This window comes from Solanum lycopersicum, chromosome 12 (assembly GCF_036512215.1).
Source record: "Solanum lycopersicum chromosome 12, SLM_r2.1".
Classification (NCBI taxonomy): Eukaryota; Viridiplantae; Streptophyta; class Magnoliopsida; order Solanales; family Solanaceae; genus Solanum; species Solanum lycopersicum.
In genome coordinates, this window is record NC_090811.1 from 25,761,455 (window position 1) to 25,781,774 (window position 20,320).

Consider the following 20,320-nt stretch of genomic DNA (forward strand, 5'->3'; position numbering starts at 1 on the left):
CAACAATCTGATTTGGATAATTTTTACATTGATATTCAACATTTTATGTAATTTTACAGCACCAATTTCATTCATGTCCTATACTAACATTCAAATAACTCATCTCTTAACACATCTCAAGGAAATTCCACTTCCATTAATTTTACAGAATGAATGTATACATATTCTGAGGTAATGAAGGTAGCACATTTAAAAGGATTCACAGAAGATTTATAGGATTTCTTTTTTGTATTCTCTCCATATTTAGAACCATATGCACATTTATTTTTACCTGTTACCTTTGGGAGTAATATATTATACAACTTACTCGGCAATGCCTTGTTTCTTACGTGGTATCAGAGCCTAGTGGGCTCAAATTTTGGCAACTTTTCTATACATTTGGAAAGGTTTTAGTATCATGGGCCTCTCTTAAAGAGTGACCGCATTTCCTAACCAACACAAAAGAAGGAACAGAATAGCTTTGGAGAAACATCTATGGCAATTGTGAGAGAAGAGTTGTTTCTTTACGTTCCATCTAAAGTTTGACCTGGCCTCTCACAAGTTGGTGCACGAAGGCGCGTGCTCCGATAGATTCAATCACAGCTTGCATTTTGAGCTTCTTCTTGTAATTCGGCACACCCCTGGTGTTCCTCTGGTCTTAAAACCCTAGTCGAAAGTAAAGAGAGCTAATTCATGCATTTATAAGAGTATTTTTCTTTTTACGATAGAGAAACTAGTAACATGGCTCACACTCAAAACTGGATGAATAACAGGCCCTCCCATTTACTCTTTTCCACTTAAATGAAAAAAATTGTCTGCAAAAAAGTTGGAACCCATTACGTGCATCTAACACACATTACTTGTTGCGCTCTTACCACTAGACCAAATCCCTGGGATAATTTCGCTCATGTTTGTTTGATATGAATTTTATTACCATTTAATTACAATTGTATATTTATTATGTTTAGATATACAATCGATGTTCAAATCTAGAGACAAAGATCTTAATATATAGATGTGCATACAAATTCAGACGTCTAAATCTCATTAAAAAAAATGTACCCCAAGAAACTCTACAGATTGATACTTCGCATGGAACCTAAAAGTGTGGCCTAGTGGTCAATGAAGTTCTCAGTGAAACAAAATACTAGGTGATTTTTTCTTATTTTCCCAAGCCTTCGAGGGTAGAGTACCCGCTACAGATGGAACTAGTCAAGGAGGCACAAGCGGGCTTGAACACCATGGTCATCAAAAAAGATTGATACTTTGCACGCTAAGCAATATGGGAACCTTCAAGTCAGATAAATTGATGTAATACATTATGATATAGACAACATGTAAATAGTGATAGAGAATGGTTAGATATCTTACTTTTTGAAGTATCCACGGAGAGGAAGTAAGGAACTTACCCACAAAGTATGACAACTGGATGCTTGTCCGTCTCCATAACATCCATAAATTGGGATTGTATAGCATCAGGCACCTAATGAGAAGTAACAAATTTCACCCCATGTACAGAACCATAGGAAATGGAATCACAACAGAAAATAAAATAGTGTATTTCAAAGATTAGTGTTTACAACTAAGGAACTGATAGAAATCACTAATGCAGCATAAGCAGATGCAGGGCGTGTACAATAGAGCATGTCTATAACTCTATATTATACTGGAAAAGAGAAATAAACCAATAAATACACACAAATTAATGACCGCCTTCCGATATTTGCCTAATCCTGCATCTGCCTTTCTTCTTTCTACTTGGAAGGGACATGTTAAAGAAGGGGGACTCTAAGGCCAAGGTGCAGATCTTAAAATCATATCAAATGGTTTTGAAGGTAAACAATTGTCTGTTATCATTAAGCTAAAAGTTAAGGCTAGCCAGAACACTGATGACATTCAGAATAAAATGATAAAGCAACTAAAAAAGTAATCATGTATTGCATTAATGCAATCAGTAATGCCGTCTCAAAGGATTTCCAGAACAGACATTATCCCAGCACAAAAATCTCTCCAAAAAATCACCAGCATAAAGAAAGATTTTCAGTACCAAAGGTGTTTCACCCTGTCCTTCATCTGCTATAATATGCCCAGTTATTAATAAAAGTGAGTAGAGCTCTTCCAAAGTTTGAGTTGGATCACTAAAGCCTCTGCCCTACACATGACAAGAAGAAAATGTGGTTTACACCCAGTAACGTATACACACATGTATATAATATTAGCAGACATACAAGACTGTACTAGGGACAAATTGCTGTATTTATAAAACAATTGCTCTACATTAACCCAGGGAAGGGGGGTGCCTACGTTACATAAAAGGAGAGAGTTCAGCAAGTTAGCTTTAACACTCTGTATCTAAAACAGACCAGAAATCAGCTTTTCAGAAATCTACAGGTGCAATCGACGGTTACCATCGACGGACCGTAGCCTGACCCACGACCCGTACTGCACATCCGTCGTTTGTGACTGAAACTCCCCTAAGACGCAGCCCAGAAAATTTGACCAAGTGTCGAACGACGGACAGACCTACGATCCGTAGTCTGTGTCCGTCAGTCAAAATCCGATATACCCACTCACTCACAAGAACCACGATTGACCAGCACAGTTTGTAGATGGAGCTACGGACCGTAGGTATGAGCGTCGGTGGAAATTAGCAGACAGTTAGGGGGAAATTGCAGTTGGGTTAACTTCAAATGATCATAACTCTTAGCACAAAATGAATTAGGTGTCCCATGACATACCAAAAGATAGATAATTGAATTAGCTTTCCATAGCCACCGACCTTGCAAAAATAAGACCATCGAGTAAAAAGCTATACCTGTTTTAGTAAAGGTCTATCGAACAGACCCAGACGATGGGCGACGGCCCGTCAATCCAGGTCGTCGTTTGGTCTGATAGCAATTAACTCAAGGGTCTTTTGGTCATTTCCCACCTCGTTTAAACGTTAAGATACTTTGTTTTGACCCTAAATCACAGATTTTAGTAAGTTTGAGCCTAGAAACAAAACTAAAACTTACCCGAAATCTAAATATTTCTCCGTGGATTTCATCACTAGGTATGTGGGATTTCACTAGTGGATTCCTTTCATCCATTGGGCCTTTAGTTTTCATTCAGATTCTTGATTCCCATATCATGATTAGACCTAGGGTTTCTAGAACTTCAATAGAACTTTATAAATTAATTAGCTATATGTTCCAAATCAGATTGTAACGTTATTATTCAGTTTATAGCATGAATTTCAGAACCCTAGTTATGTATTTCTTTAGTTCTTGAATTACACATGCTAGGTTAGATATTTCGGTTACTTTAGATATACATGCTTCAGTTATAAATACATAATTACCAGAATAATTGTTGCATTCTCAGTTTGCATGTTCAGTTTTGAGCTATCCAGCATATACAAAAATTCAATCATAATGTCTTAATCACTTTATTCATTGGGAGTAGCATAATACCGAGTTGAACTAAAATTCAGTGTACCCACTTAGTCTCAGAACTACTAGCCAAGTAGCTTGTAAGTCCCCTCTATGGCCAATCAATTTAGTGATCACGACAGCATGCCTTTATACCTCTGGTAGGGTATATTGGGTCTTTTCAATGGGGCGTATACATCGGACTCCACATTTAGCTCATGTGGTTTTATTATCGGTTATTAGTAGCTCCCACTGTTCAGTCTAACTCTATTACATTGAGCATTTATCAGTATATTTAGTATTTAGTTCCAGCATGCTATAAATTGATCATTGCATTCAGTTACTTCAGTATTCAGCATATCATGTTCAGATTATTATACTTGATTTGTGTTTGTTCTGTTTTGTTTTATTGCAGCTTTACTCTATCCTACATGTTCAGGACCTTCAAGTACTGACGCACACGTGCGCTACATCTTCTCGTGATGAAGGTTCAAGTTCTCAGCATCCAAATTACGCATAGATCGATTCCCGATATCCTGTTCAGCATATTTTGTAATGAGTCCTCATTCTCCGAGGACAACAGTCATGAGTTCATTTTAGTCTTTTAGTCATTTAGTTTATGTTTTTGCTAGACTTAGCTAGGGCTTGTCCCAGCATTTCTAATCAGATAGAGGCTTATTTCAGACATAAATAGTTTCACCTTAGTATTGAGTTAATATTTCCTTTATATTAAACTCATCATTTTCAAATATCTCAATTAAAGAATATGGGTATTCCCCATCTTTTCAGTTTAATTTATGATTTAGCTTCCGCATTCAGTTTATTATCTTTAGTATGCTCATGATTATGCTAGCAGGATTAGCTTGGGATCACTTGTGGTCCTAGATTTCGTGTCCACGTCTCAGGGATAGCTCGGGGCAGCGTGACATCAGCATTCCATGCCTAAAGAATATACAGAACTAGCAAAAACACAGAAACATAATTATACTGGAAATGCATTTGATCCAAAATTGACTCTTCTAACATGAAAGAGAGACTTCACAAGTAGGCAAAGTAGAAAAAAGACAACACCAACGGAAAATGGAGCAAAGATTCCTAGGCGGGATTTTTGGAGATAGGAAATGCAGACAAAAAATAATAGTGGATCAACAATTAAACACTTGGATGATGATATCACTTCAAGAAGAAAGACAAACCAGCAGGTTGATTGAGTTTGACATGTAACAGCATATATCATTTTTTTAACTTCTACAGATAACTAAAATACTGAGAAAAGCTAAAGGATGCTCAGAAATACAAAAACATAATAAGTTGAAAAGATAAATTCTAAAAGGGGACAAGTTTGCTATCTGAATGAACAGTTTGAATTACCTTACAGATCCCCAAGATCAAAACAACAAGAGATTAGAGTGACGAAGTACCTGTTGTAGACGGGCAAATTTCTCAGAGAAGAGTCGTATAAGAAAAGGAACAGTAACATTAATAGCTGCTCGAGCAATAAGTGCATACGAACTCAATCTTTCATCCATAGCTAAAAAAAACAATAAGAAAGAATAAGAAATAAGTACAAAAGGTGGAAGAAAAGAAAAAAAGGAAACAACTATGAAGATATAAAGGATAACAAAATAGAAAGATAATTGTAACGTCATAATAGACATTAGAAAAAGGAACCGAAAAAAGAAGCTTAAATAATTAATGAATGAAGTATATTTAACTACCAGCAATAGAAGCCTGAAGATAATCAGTCTCATTCTCATCATTGAAGGCGGATGCAGAAGCAGCTACATAAGGGATCATGTTACAAAGTCACCAACACAGTAAGAACTTTAAATCAAGAATTTATATTCGTATTATATATGACTTACCTCTTAATTCAGACTCTACAATCAGGGCAAATAGATGAGATGTAGCACCAATCCCTTCCAATGGAATAACCGCATAGCTAATAGAACCATCCAAAGGCTGAAATGTTGTACATAAAATATATAAAAATACGGGTACCGATATTTAAAAGACTATTAGTGTTGGTGTGTGTATAGATCGCACACTAATATATATATATATATATATATATATATGCCTCTCTTTGTGTGTATGTAGATATCATATCTCCATCTGAAAAGTTGAATTTTACATATTTTAACTACGAAATTTCATTAACATAGTAGTACCATTACTAGGCTGTGATTGTCCAAAGCAATATTTAATGCTATACACATTTAAATCTTCAACGTTTAGAAGACGTGTCAGCATTTTTAAACAGTGTAGACATTTATATACTAAGAAAGAACAAAGAATTTCACAACCACATAGAATTAGTGAGAGAGTGCACCACCACTTACATTCTTGCATCCTGTGCCACAGATATTCTAAAATAGGCTCACGCTTATGAAGCTTGAACCAATACTCTAAAACTGAAGGGTGGTTAAATCACGGTAACTAATTAAACCCACACTAAGATTTCTGTACACCGAAAGCTGCTAAAACAACCCCCTTCCAACCCCTCAAAAAATACAATAACAAAAAGGGAAGGTAGAGAGAGAAAGAGAAAGGAAGCAACCAAACCACTTCAACTACTGTTAAAATTAAAATGTAATACGCAATGAGATTGGATTTATGAGTTGTTAACTTACAACTATTGGTCTTCTTATATCAATTGTATATGGAAATATCCTAAAGACTCACAAGTTTATTTTATTTTTAAAAATATGGCAAGCATGTTCCTTTAAAAAGAAAAACAAAAAAAATTGCACACAGGAGCCCCATAGGTCTTCCCCACTTTGCTCCCCTGCTTACTGAAGCCCAAGTCTCATGCTTGAAGGAGGAGGGCTCTAACCATTAGACTATCACTCCCTTGTTATTTCTGTTTCATTTTTTCCTCTTTTTGTCACAAGTCCTACAGTGTTCGTAATCTAAGAGAAGCTCAACATTCTTGAATAGCATCACTTGCAAACTTTTCTATCTCTTAAGGCTTTCATACAAGCATGCAGTTCCTAGCTCTTGTTGTTTATCTATGCTAGCACTTCAATTATGAAAAATTATCAGAAATTAATATGAACATACAGGCAACAGGTGAGACCACCAGTACCTCTATAAACCCCTTGGGAAGTCTTTACACGACCATGTGAAACAGCAATATAACTTAATACAAACAATTAGGACATTAAAGAAAGGTAATGCCTTGTCCTCCATCATAGCATGTACTTGAAAGAGAAAATGTTACTAAAGCATGAGTTCAAAAAAGAAGCAAATAATAAGCAATCAGCTCGCCGTCCAAGATCAAAAGGTGTTCTGGGAAAATTGGTATTTTGGAGGAAGGAAACCAACTCTCCAAAACCTTTGGACAGTTCAAACAGTAATATTGATCGTTATATGCCAAAAAAAAAAACACTGCTCAAAAATACTATACATATATTGCCCCCTATACAGACTTCTTAATTCCTCATTTGCACAGCATAATGTTCTCTCTTCCGCTTTAAGAAATAGGTGCACTAGCATAGTCTAGAATGTAGAAAGCCTAGAAAAATGTCGTGTTTAATGCGGCTTAAGGTGCTGCGCTTTAGTGAAGAAAGGCACAAACTTAGAAAAGCTACATACATAATATTCCATCCATTCCAATTTATATGGAAAAATCTGAATAGGCATAGCGACTTCACATTTATGTAGCTATAAAGATTTTCACTATTAGAAATAGAAGTAGGATTGTACAGTGTCCAGCGTGGAGAAGGAATGCAATATAGTGTCTATAAAATATAAATAAGGTCAATATAATAATGTAGAAGGTAATCTATCCTGGAAGAGTAAGAAACAGACTATGGTTTCTCGATCTAGTGCAAAAGCAGAATATAGAGCAACGGTTGTAGCAGCTTGAGTGCTAGATTGGGTCAAACAGTTGCACAAGGAATAAAATTTGGAGAAATCCATCTGATAGAACTTGAGTGTGATAATCGACACTGCAACTAACTTCAGTGCTTAAATGCACCTCAAGTATGCCTAAAAACATCATACGCCCATAACTTTTCAGTAACATCATTGGAAGCTGTATAAAGAAATACCATCAGAAGTGTAGTCCAAGTATCCAACAAGATATCACGTGCTACCCAGCTCCACGTCTCCTCTTCAGTGTGGCTTGCCATAAGGTCTTTAATGACCTCACACATCAGGGCGGACAACAAACTAAGAGTGCCATAAGGCCTGAGCATTACAGTAGAAGTGGTTAACATAATCAAATATTCTAACAAGAGAAAAACTGAAGGATAACCATTAAACTGCAAGAATAAAGCATGAGTGTTGATAGTCACATCATATACATTTATGTATCTATCTATCTATATTCTATATACTACCTCAAAAGCATGAACTCCCACACATGAATGTTGAATTACTATAATACCCCAATTAAAAATACTCAATTTAATTTATTTATTTATTTATTTATTTAATCAGTTTTATTTTTTATGAAAGTAGATACCTTTTCAAATTAAAGCATTGTGACTTTTTCAAATGGTTGTGACTTTTCCGAAGGGTTGTGATTTTTTCCAAGGGTTGTGACTTTTCTAAAGGGTTGTGCCTTTTCGGATGAGTTGTACCTTTTTCAAAGGGTTGTGACTTTTCCAATAAGTAGTGACTTTTTCGAAAGGTTGTTACTTTTTGGATAAGGCATAATTAACACCTATTCATACTACTATTTGGTAGCTATTAAAAGAGGGGTTTCCTTTCACTTTAAAGCTACAATATTTTAAGTTCTCTACTCTTCTTAAAAAATCTCAAGTGTTATTTGCAAAAAAATGATTTAAGTTCGAAATTCGAGGTACCTCATAAGAAAAGTTGGTGAAAAAATTGTAGCAAATCACACTCGTATTTTTTCTCACCATTTTCATGATAGTGACGAAAAGTTGTGGTAGAAACAAAATACTAAACATACATGAAAAAAGGCATAGGATTTGGGTAAGCTATTTCTTATTTGTTTTTTTAATATTTTATTCTTTTCCCTCAAATGAAGGAATTTCTTCCTAATTTTTCTGAAACAATGGGTATCGACGTAGTCCATTGAATTATTAGTTTTGATGTTAAATTCACTATTTCAAAAATAGATTTTCACTTTAACTTTTAACTTATAATATGATAACACAGCCATGATAATAACTATTTTTAATAAATATGTACGTAAAAATGAACGAAGAAAGTGAAGTTTTAGTGGTAAGGGATTAAATCAAATGGAACACTATATAGCATGAACATATATTTCATTTTGATGTATTGTTCCATATAATTTTTCTTTATGTAACTAGATACACTCCTTACTAGCTATATATAAAAATAGATAAGAAAATAGTAATTTATCATAAAATGATCTTAAATCAAATTAATGATTCTATAAAAAATACTTTACATTTTATTCATCTATTAATTTTTATTATTGAAAAATTTAAATATTTTATATCATTAAACAACTTCCATGAGATACCAGATTCTTTCATAAGACAATAACTATATGATATATATGGGGCAAAAAGGAGAAGAATACAATTTTACAAAAATAAGGTGAAAACTTAATGAAAATGAAATATTCTTCACCATAGGTGATGTTATTCATATATTAAAATTAAATTATTCTAATGAAGTATATATACACACACGTGCAACGCACGTGCCGTAACACTAGTATATATATATATGCACACACACTACCACAGTGGTTACTGCTGACCTTATAGACTTCAGCAGTTCATCAAATACTAGCACTGTGATTACAGTAACCATGTATAGTGAGGCATATATATACATATATATACACACACACACACACACTACCACAGAGGTTACTACTGACCTTATAGACTTCAGCAGTTCATCAAATACTAGCACTGTGGTTACAGTAGCCATGTATAGTAAGGCTCGGCATCCGTCAAGGAATTCACTGGACAAAATTGAAAAATTGGTCAAGCGTAGCACATTAATAGAGAATATGCAGGCATTGGTACCAATATTAACCTTTCACTTTTTCCGTTCACTATTGCTGTAAAAACAACATCAGGGGGGTCTATCCATGCTATAATTCCAGATAAAAGATGCAAAAGGTGCTGTTTTTGAGTATTCCCGTCATCTGCTTCCATATAAAGAGGAATACCGAATGAGCACCCAAAGGTCCCACAGTCAAATATTTAGCATTTATGCGGGTAAAAAAGGAAAGACGCAATAATCAAGACAGAGCTTCCACTTACTATTAACGTAAGAGCAGTAAGATGAATTATTTTTTTACAGAAACTCATATAGCAAGTTGTCACAATCCTCAACAACAACAACATACTGCCTTTCTAGTTTATAGTCTTTTGTAGTGTTGGGAGTTATTTTGGCTACTAGCAGAAGAATAGTGTGTGTTGCCTTCTTCTCTAGTCTATGAGTCTTGTGAGATTTACTCTGATCCTTGAGAAAGTCGACTGTCGTAAGCTGACTGTGGGTTTGTAATTCTAATACTTAGTGATCAAAAAAATCATATTAGTTACCAAAAAAAAAACGTACCTAGTGTAATCCCACGAGTGGGTTCCGGTGAAGGATAGGTATAGTAGGAGATAGAAAGTTATAAGCATAGTTCAAAGGTTACACTTTTGAAAAGTTTCATCTTTTTGATACAAGAAAAGAATTTGATTTGGGTGTTTCAATGATACAAAACTTTCAGCATATATGACAAGTTACCAACTTTTCCTCAGAGATTATTGAAATAAAAATTACATGAAGTTAAGCCATATCAATTGCAAAAAGAGGACCTAAATGGTAAGAGGTTAGTAATATTATTATTATAAACAAACTGAGTGAGTCTGAGATTTATCAATCATGAAATACTAGTTGGAGGTTGGAGTCCTCGTCCAGCATAACATAATATAATAGGCTGGAAGAGTTCCAGCTTCGCAATAGTATTCACTCTTTTAGGGTACTAACAGTATGAGAAATACTTGATCAGCCTTACTGAACAAGTTGACAATATGAAGAGCAATCCTCAATTTCAATCAAAGATGTATCACATCTATCACAGGAGTTGGGAATAATGTACTAAAAGTAAAGTAACGACAAATTTGATAGCAAACTAGTATGAGTACCAGATGGAAATATTGTTCCCCACAAGGAGAAAAACTGAACTATAAGCTTGCGAGCAGAGACTGCAAGAGGACAATCAATCCAGTATCCTTCACACGAAAACTTCTGCCTCAGTGCTTCATAAAAGCTTAAAAGCCATCCGATGTGACCACTCGACACAAGTATACCCCGCCAGGAGGATCCAGGCTATAAATAATGAAAAGAACAAACACGAATTATTAAAAGATTAGTTTAGCTAGAATGACTAGTGGAAACAATCCAACATCTGAAAGGAAAAATAGAAACAAATGGTACTTTAAACGAATTAGACATTTTATCATTACGAAGAAGAAAACCATGCATCCTAGAGTAAAACAAATTAAGTACATAGAGCTAACAAGTGGTAGTGAAGATCAGTCTAGCAGACATCATGAAGTAGCCCAATGGGTTAGCAACATATATAATCCCTCCATCCCACTTCTAATATAAAAAGAAATTGATCGTGTAACGCATTGCACCCCTAACCAAACACACAATAGTACAGCAATATAAGGCCTCTGTAAAGAATATCCCCATAGCTTGTATGACCAGAACCCCACTATTTGATTGATACGAACCAGCTAGATCAAGTGGCAAGTAAAGACATCCAAGTGCAACAACATACCAGTGTGGTACCACAATCAGGGTCTAGGGAGAGTGTGTATGCAGACCATACCCCTACATTTATGGGGTAGAGAGGTTGTTTCTGAAAAACTCTCGGCTCAAAAAAACGATGTCAGAACAGGTATGATGAAAAATGCAAAAAAAAGAGTCAAAATTTTGAAGACAAAAAAGTAACATAAATAAAGTAAAAGAAATAATAGTTAGTAATATTATTGAAGAATAAGGTACTGCTTACATAATAGGAATAATACTGGTAAGTGAGCAAGTAGGTGTGGTGCTCTAGGCTAGAACCATGCTCTACCAAAGGGAAGATAGAAATCGCTCTTTATTTTACCCTAATCCTTGATCCCCATGCCCTCCTATACAAGGTCATTTCCTTGGTGAGATTGTCTAAACCATCTCCCCAGATCTTCCTCAGTCTATCTCTACCTCAATCACTGCATAGACCTATCAGGCTATCACTACCAAACTCTTTACTTTTTATGAAGTAAGAAGAATGTCATTAACAAAGCATCAAGAAGATGCACAGATTACAAAAGAAGAAATATCAGCTCCCAAAAAGGCATAAAAAACTATCTAAACATCTAACAACAGAGATCTATGGAGCTGATAAATTCCAGGAAAGAATTGGCACCAAGTACAGGAGAGAGATTAACCCAACCAAAAAGAGTAATCAAACACCTTGCTTTAAAGGTAGAGATTGGAGTTGGGGTGCCATCGAAAAATCTTTTGTTCCTCTCCGTCCATAAGAAATATTTAACATATCTGCCTCAATTTCCCATACCTCCTCACTGAAGAATTCGTGTTCTTCCTTTTCACATGCCCGAACTATCTGTCTCACTTTCCACATTTTGCCCACCACAAAGGTCACTCCCACGTTGCCATGTATATCTTCATTTCTAATCTTGTCTCCGCTAGTGTGCCCACACATCCATCTAGCATCCTCATTTTTGCTACATTAATCTTCTAAATCTGGGAATTCTTGTTGGCCAACATTCAACCCCATATATAACAAAGACGGTCTAACAACAACTTTATGAAACTTAGCTTTAAGGTCTCGGTGAGACATTCTTATCACATAGGACACCGAATGTGAGCCTTCATTTCATCAATCTAGATTATGTATGATGTGTGACATTTAGGGGGGGGTGCAAAAACCAAACCGACCAATAAACCGAAAAAAATGTTATTGGGTTATTGATATTCCGCTAACAGATTTCTCATAATTTTATTTAAAAAAATTTGGGTTATCGGTTTGGTATTATCTTTTAGCATTGGGTTATTGGGTAAACTGATAACCCATAAGACGATTGTAATTTACTGTTATACCCTTCAATCTTCATAAATATTAAACATTCATAATTTAACATAACTAGGCACTATATCAGTACTCTACACAATGGTCTACACACTTCACACGTCAAAATACTTCTACTTCACGTCGGAAATTTCATACTGTGTTTCGGTTGTAACATGTTTTTGTAGCCTTTGTACTACATCTACTCTTATTGATGCAATGTCTCTTATCAAAGTATTTACAATTGATTCACTTGTCTCGATGTATCGCACCAAATTGTTAGAGAAGTGAGAAATTATATATTTATTTTATGAGCTTTTTCTAATTGGGTGGACCAAAAAGCAAACCGCTATTGACCAAAAACCAATAAACCAAAAATCGATAATGAATATCTCATTGGTTTGTTGTTGATTAAGCGTATTTAAAAATCAAAATCAACAAACCGAACCGATAATAGATAAAACTAAACTGACCGATGCACGCCAATCGATGCACACATTGACATGTTCGTCAATCTCCCCATTTCCTTATATAATAGACCCAAATACTTGAAGCTTCTTTCTTTGGGAATGACTTGTGTAAGGTGTACCAATTATCACCTCAACATCTGCTTCTTGTGATATGGCATTGAACTGGCACCGCGTGTACTTTCTTGGGATATGGCACTGAACTGTCGCCGCGTGTACTTAGTTTTACTCTTGCTCATCTTAAGACCTTTAGACTATAAGGCTTGTCTACAAACCTCCAGTCTATTGTCAACTCTGTTATCTGACTCGTCGATCAATATTATGTGTCATCTGCAAATAACATACACCATTGTACCTACATATGACATTATAACAACCAAGTTAACAACTCCATAACTACTTTGCATGTGTTCTCCTAAAATTCAACTGGATCTCATCTCACTCGCTCTCTCTTCCCCTTTTCATCTAACAAATTGCCCCCTTAACTTCTTCAAACTTTATACACCTGCAATACCCAAATTCATGACGACTCGCATTCGCATACTACTATAAATCACCTAGCACATTGCTCATGTCCTCCTCCACATTTAAGAGTATGGAAGTATATTTATCATCATCGTTTAATGAGTATATCTTCCACCAATACCCTATCTTAATTGCCTTGATAAACTTCACCTGGTCTAGGTCGTGGGCCCTCGTCTCTCTCACCTTGGCGACTATACAACTTTTAATAGTTGACTTTACCTTATACTTCCACATGGTCCAATTACAAGGGTTAAAGCCAAGAAGATCAAACAAGCCATGACTGGAATAGTCAAGAAGTTCCTTGGACCATATATGGGCTTGAAGGAGACCATAAGAGTCCTGATTGGTCAATTCGATTTGGGTTTGTGAGAGAAAAACACACATCACTTGTGGACTTGAGTCGAAGAATTTGGCCAAGTTTTATTTGTTAAACCGTAGGAACTTATAAATAGAAGAGATATGTTTGTCAAGAGTGAAGTATTTTTTATTAGAATATCTTGAGATCTTTATTAGCTCTAGGAAAAGGTGGGTTGAGTTTGAAAGGCCTTTTGGTTTCTTTCCTAGTACGTAATAGTCTTCCAAAGGTGTAAAAAACCTTAACAATCATCATCATTATAAATAGATGGAGGAATAGTCTGGTGGACCCTTCTACTTGTATGCGTTTGTATTGTGAACCCTTCTACTTATATGATTGTCAATTGAACCCTTAAACTCAATTATAATGAGTCTTTTAAACCCCTCGAACGATGTGTGTGGCTCTATCTCTTTCATACAAAAGACACGTCGTATCCATATCACATATATATACGTCATGTCATAATTATTTTTAAAATTATCATTAACCAAAATTGTTTAATAAAAGAAAAAGAATAATATACTAATTATATTTTTATAGTAGAACTCCATTACTCTCTCCTACTCACACTATTTCACAGCCAAAGTTGTTGCCGAAAAACCATTTTTTATGGCGATACGACTCATATTCTCACCCTTACATGGCATCATCTCCTTCGCACATCATCATCATTTTCCTTTCCTCTTCCAACCTCCACAAACCCAACAACCTAAGCTACCAACCATCAGATCTAGCCGAACACTATCACCATTTTTGCCTTCATCTTGGACGCATACCATCACCATTTTTGCCTACACCCCCTAAAGGTTATTTATTTATTAGTACTTTGACTATTCCAAGAATCTTGATCTATCTCTGCTTCATTCAATGGCACCCTGATACTCTTTCCTAGTACTTTGTTTTGTGTTCAGGCTGCAACTGAAACTGCTAAAGATCAAACCTTCTAGCAATTTCTGTAGTAGCATCTATACTTTAGCTCTCAGTTGCCTCAGTCTTCGTTTCCGTCAAAAAAATCCAATCTTTCTTCTTTTATTGCCAGGAATCGGACCTTTCTTGATTCTATTTCTATTCGAGCAACTGCTAGTAGTAGCAGTAGTAGTAGTGGTGGTGGCACTAAGGATGAAATTCCAAGAAGAAGAAGAGAGAAAGGGGGCTGAGGCGGAGGAGAGACAGGTGGGAGTGGGGTGGGAGAGAGATGGTTGAGAAAGATGGGTTTTTAATTTTTTAATAAAAAATTGATGATTATTATTTTTATTTAAATATTTTAATGTAAAATACCTTCCACTCGCTGTTAAACGCGTGTTGTCACGTAAGTTTCCAACTCAGCATTATTAATGACACATAAGTTCAGTCATGGTTAACGCGGTTTAAAATATTATGTATGATGAGTTTAGGGGTTCAGTTAACAAACATGTAAGTAGAAGGGTTCACAATACAAACACATACAAGTACAAGGGTCCACCAAACTATTCCACCTAAATAGATTGCTACTCTGTATAAGAGAGAACTATATTCTGTGAGTTCTTCTAGGAACTTGCAATATCAAGGTGTGTTTCCTAATCGTGGATCGTGTTCACTATTTGATAGAGCCCAGTGCCCTCCTAGACCTTGATGTTTGAATTAGCTGCAAAAGTTTGCCAAAGATTCCTTATACCTCTACACAAGCTGAAGTCACAATTATTAGAGCCCAATGCCCTTCTAAACCACTTTTCACCTTGATCACTTCCCTCCAAAAGGCTTGTTCCTCTATGTAAAACGCCCCCAACTACTTCAGGAGCATACGCTTCTTCTCTTGGTTCCCTTGCCAGATAAATATTTTTCTATAAAACATCACTTCTCGAATGTACTGTGACGTGCATTGGAAATAAAGACAGCATATATGACGAAAGTTCATCAAAAACACTATTGCCAAGCACTATCCTGCCACCAAAAAAAAAATATTGACTTTTCCACCTTTCTAATTTTTTCACTTTTTTGCAGCACCTCATTCCATATCTCTCAAAAATTTGCTTTTTACTACTGTTAGAATTGAATAGGAAAACACAATCCTACACAAAATAGGAATAGTTTATAATCTCCTATTTAGTAAGGAATTATATTATAGTGTCTATAAATAGGGTTATCTATGTAATAATTTACAACAAGAATTCAATAATACTTTTCTCCTATATTTATCACATGGTATCAGAGCATGTGTGAGAGAAAAAATCGCAGTGTGCAGTTTTCCGGTAACCTAGTGGTTGTCCTAGGAATTAATTTTTTCCGCCACTGTTTTTCAAAAAATTAACACCACCACTAGCCTTATCTGTTTTTTTCCCCTCTCTAAATTCACTATGTCTTTTGGGATTGGTACATTTGGCTTCAAGAATATAGAAAAACAAGCATATCAATCAATGGAGAATTGACGACGAGGAGGTTGTCTTGGAAAGCCTTGATCCAAGTGTAGTATTTGTCATAAGTCTGGACACACTCATGACATGTCATAATTTGCATAGTCCACCACCTAGTTATGATCTTGTTGTTCTAAATGAATATAATGAGTTCCTTCAATATCGAGCAAATAAGCAAAAGTATGCACAAGTAGCTTCGGTTGTTCAACATAATGTTGTTGCAGATAATTCTTTTGTTTGTGTTTTATAGTCTAATACTCATGGATCAAGGGTCATGGACTAGGATCCTATTTCTGGTAACAAATCACTTTTGTCATCTATTGTTCATTAACAATCTCTTCCTGCTATTACTTTGGTCAATGGGATCCAAACAAAACAAAAGGCGTTGGAAAAGCCACACCCCTTATCTTCTGCCACTTTAGACTCGGTTCTTTGTCCCTAGTTCTCCTATTAATATGGCATCTGGTATGCAGTCAAAATTGGTTTAGATGGTCAAGTCGATTGCCTTGTTATAAAAGGGTATACTCAGATATTTGGGCTAGAATACTGTGACACTTTTGCTCCTGTGGACAAAATAGCATCAGTCCGTCTTTTTCTATATATGGTTGTCGTTCGTCATTGATCTCTTTATCAATTAGAAATTAAGAATGCTTTTCTGCATGGTGACCTTGAGGAAGAAGTTTATACGGATCAACCACCTAACTTTGTTGCTCAGGGGGAGTCTCAAAGCCTTGTATGTCGACTGCGTCGATCACTCTATGGTCTGAAACTGTCTCCTAGAGCTTGGTTTGGAAAGTTCAGCACAGTAATTCAAGAGTTTGGCATGACTCGTAGTGGAGTTGATCACCCTGCATTTTATCGGCATTCAGCACCAAATCTGTGTATTTATTTGGTTGTTTACATTGATGATATCGTTATCACTGGAAATAATCTAGTTGGTGTCGCTAATTTAAAGCAGTATCTCTTTCAGCATTTCCAAATTAAAGACCTCGACAGACAGAAGTATTTTCTAGGTATTGAGGTTGCTCAGTCGAGATCAGGTATTGTTATTTCTTAACGCAAATATGCTTTAGACATTCTTGAGGAGACAGGAATGATGGGATGTAAACACATTGACACTCCTATGGATCCGAATGTTAAACTCTTTTCAAGAGCCACTTAGTAATCCTGAAAGGTTATAGACGGTTGGTTGGAAAGTCGAATTATCTCACGGTGACTAGGCCAGACATCTCTTTTCCTTTGATTGTTGTAAGTCAGTTTATGACTTCTCCTTGTGATAGTCATTGGGATGCAGTTATTCGTATTTTGCGATATATAAAGTCAGCTCCTGGTAAAGGACTACTCTTTGAGGATCAAGGTCACGAGCATATCCCCGGATATACAGACGCTGATTGGTAGGATCACCCTTTGATAGACGTTCTACATCCGGATATTGTATTTTAGTTGGAGGTAATTTGGTGTCATGGAAGACTAATAAACAAAGTGTGGTTGCTCGATCCAGTGCAGAAGCAGAATATCCAGCAATGGTTGTAGCAACTAGTGAGCTAGTTCGGATCAAACAATTGCTTGGAGAACTAAAATTTGGAGAAACCGGTCATATGGAACTTGTATGTGATAATCAAGCGGACCTTCATATTGCATCAAATCCAGTATTTCATGAGAGGAATAAGCACGCTGAGATCGATTGTCACTTTGTAAGAGAAAAGATACTCTCAAGAGATATTGTTACCAAATTTGTGAAGTCAAATGATGAACTTGCAGATATCTTCACTGAGTCCCTTACTGGTCCTCGTATTAATTACATTTGTAACAAGCTAGGTACATATAATTTGTATGCACGAGCTTTGAGGGGGAGTGTTAGAATTGAATAGAGGAACACAATCCTACGCAAAATAGGAATAGTTTATAGTCTCCTATTTGGTAAGGAATTGTATTATATAGTGTCTATAAATAGGGTTCTTTATGTAATAATTACAACAAAAATTCAATAATAGTTTTCTCCTATATTTCTCACAGCTACCAGTGGCATACCCAGATACTTAGTAAGTTTTGTACTTTAGAGCACCCAAGTTTTGTTGTAATATATGCATATATGAACTTCATTAACTAGACGAGAGATATTACGTGGAGACCAGATATAGGATCAAAAACTGACAAAATGAGACTTAAATGCCTAGTTGTTCCACTTTAGCATCACAGAAAGCTAGAGTATCATCTATGTATAGCATCACAGGAAGCTAGAGCATCATCTATGTATAACAGAAGACTGATTTTCCGCCATTCCCCTCTCCTCTTTGCAGCCTCCACACCTAGCAACCAAACCTTCTGTCTAGATTTTCTCATCATGAAGGTCTTTCTTTGTTATAATTGTTTCATCAAACAAAAGAGAGAAAGAATCCCGTTGCCTCATCCGTCTGTGTGAAAGAAAAAATCTTTCAGGTGACCCATGGATCAAGATGGAGAATCTTCCTTTGCTACTACAGAACTTCATCTAGTTAACTCATTTCTCTCTAAAATTCACCCTTCAGAATGCCGATAAGAAAATTCCTATAAGTCAATCAATCTTGTGTAAAATCCCTGATACGAAATACAGTATGTTGCATTTGAAACTCTTATCAAAATATTCCCTTCAATGAAATTTCACATGATCTTGATAACGTCTTCCTTAACTTAGGTTTGATCTCTGTAGTTTGTGACAGGTTGGATCTTCTTTTCTTCCCAAACCAATAGTTTAGTTTGTCTTCTCTTGTTTAGGCTAGGGTCTAAGTTTCATATGCATGATATGTGTACAACTCCTACCCTTTATTGATTCCTTGTTCTAATTCTTTTAGCTCCTTCAATTCCTGTTCTAGTGTTCTTGAACTGATTGTACTCGATTTGGAGGTAATAGGCATCAACACTTGATCTGGTGTTTCTGCATCATTGATGACTAGTCTAACCAAACAAAGATATGGAGGTAAGAAGTTTTCTCGACCCGATTTGATGTTCTGAACATCTCTGCCACATGCAGTGTTATCAAAGGCGACAAGCATAAAAAACCTCTAAGGTATGTGGGGGCTTTAAGCGCAAAGTGCAAATAAAGTGTGGATCTTAACAAAAAAAAGGCGCAAAGGGAGAAAAGAACAAAAATATATGTTTACTCCAAGACTAAAAATTATAAACATGAATGACAAATATATGACCAAAGAAATTTAAAAAATTATGACAAAATGAAATATCAATTATTTAACCTCAAATTCTTCATAAGAGCCACACTGCCAAGGAAATGTTTGCCTTAGAACCTTGATGATGACACTAAAGGCACATAAAGCGAGGCAAAGCACTCAACACATTTTGTGCCTCGCTTTAGGGCTTAAGCGCGCTTAAAGCGCGCCTTTGATAACACTGGCCACAAGACTCTTACAAAAAAGACGATGCAGAAACAAATGACTGAGTTCCATGGTTTTTCCTATATATAATGCAACGAATCAATGTCATTGATATATAACTTTTATTTCAACCACAACACGTACTTGTACTAAGCCTTTCAAGTGGTTAGGACCAACCAAACTATGTTTCTTAGACTGACAAAAAATATTTATGTACCTGTGTCGGATCCTCCAAAATTACACTACTTTTGGATGATCTGACACACATCCGTCCGTATTTTTGAAGAGTTTGAGCAATAAAGGACCAAGTACATGCATAATGTTCAGAGGAAGTCTCTCATGTAAAAAGGATATAGTAAATACATTAATGTAACTTCTATTTGACAAATAAAAAGTGTTGAATAGAAGCTTTTGGCAGGTTGAGAACAAATTGGGTATGGGATTAGAGTTTACAAGGGAAGATCTTGAGGTCCACATTAATCAGGGTGCCTGCATTAGAGAATTCATATTTATTTCGGTTTATTATCCTCTTGTTTACGCCTAATTTGCGCGGACTCTTCATTTTGCAGGCAAACATGTCTCGACACGACACTGGTGAGGGTGAGGGTGAGGGTGTGAGTGCGGGGTGCGTGTCGGATTCGATCAACCCAATCCGAACACTTTGACCAAAGCCAAGAAAAGATTGGGGAAGAAAAAATCAATTTTCAACGGCGTAAAGAGTACAAAGCTTGAAAAAGTACAGAGAAGGGAAGAGAAGAATAGAAGAAGAGAAAATCAGTTTCCAGCGACACC

The 20,320-nt window shown here is 35.9% G+C and overlaps 1 protein-coding gene across 10 annotated transcripts in view; it reads right to left on the reverse strand.

The window, feature by feature from the left end:
* LOC101259130 (uncharacterized) overlaps positions 1-20,320 on the reverse strand; it is a 72,042-nt gene that overhangs the window by 24,315 nt on the left and 27,407 nt on the right. For 6 of the 10 annotated variants that reach the window (XR_011213510.1, XR_011213509.1, XR_002026415.3 and 3 more), the window contains 9 exons: positions 10,487-10,670; positions 9,384-9,495; positions 9,223-9,309; positions 7,445-7,583; positions 5,255-5,351; positions 5,108-5,170; positions 4,811-4,920; positions 2,027-2,131; positions 1,389-1,462 (listed from right to left, as the gene is read on the reverse strand). Coding sequence is in view for 4 of the 10 variants with exons in the window: in XM_010315827.3 (XP_010314129.2) it covers positions 1,389-1,462; positions 2,027-2,131; positions 4,811-4,920; positions 5,108-5,170; positions 5,255-5,351; positions 7,445-7,583; positions 9,223-9,309; positions 9,384-9,495; positions 10,487-10,670 (971 nt within the window). In the remaining 6 variants the exon portion in view is untranslated. Of the gene's footprint in view, positions 1-1,388; positions 1,463-2,026; positions 2,132-4,810; positions 4,921-5,107; positions 5,171-5,254; positions 5,352-7,444; positions 7,584-9,222; positions 9,310-9,383; positions 9,496-10,486; positions 10,671-20,320 lie in introns of those variants that run through there. The other 4 variants (XR_011213508.1, XM_010315826.4, XR_011213511.1 and 1 more) reach the window with 2 other exon arrangements.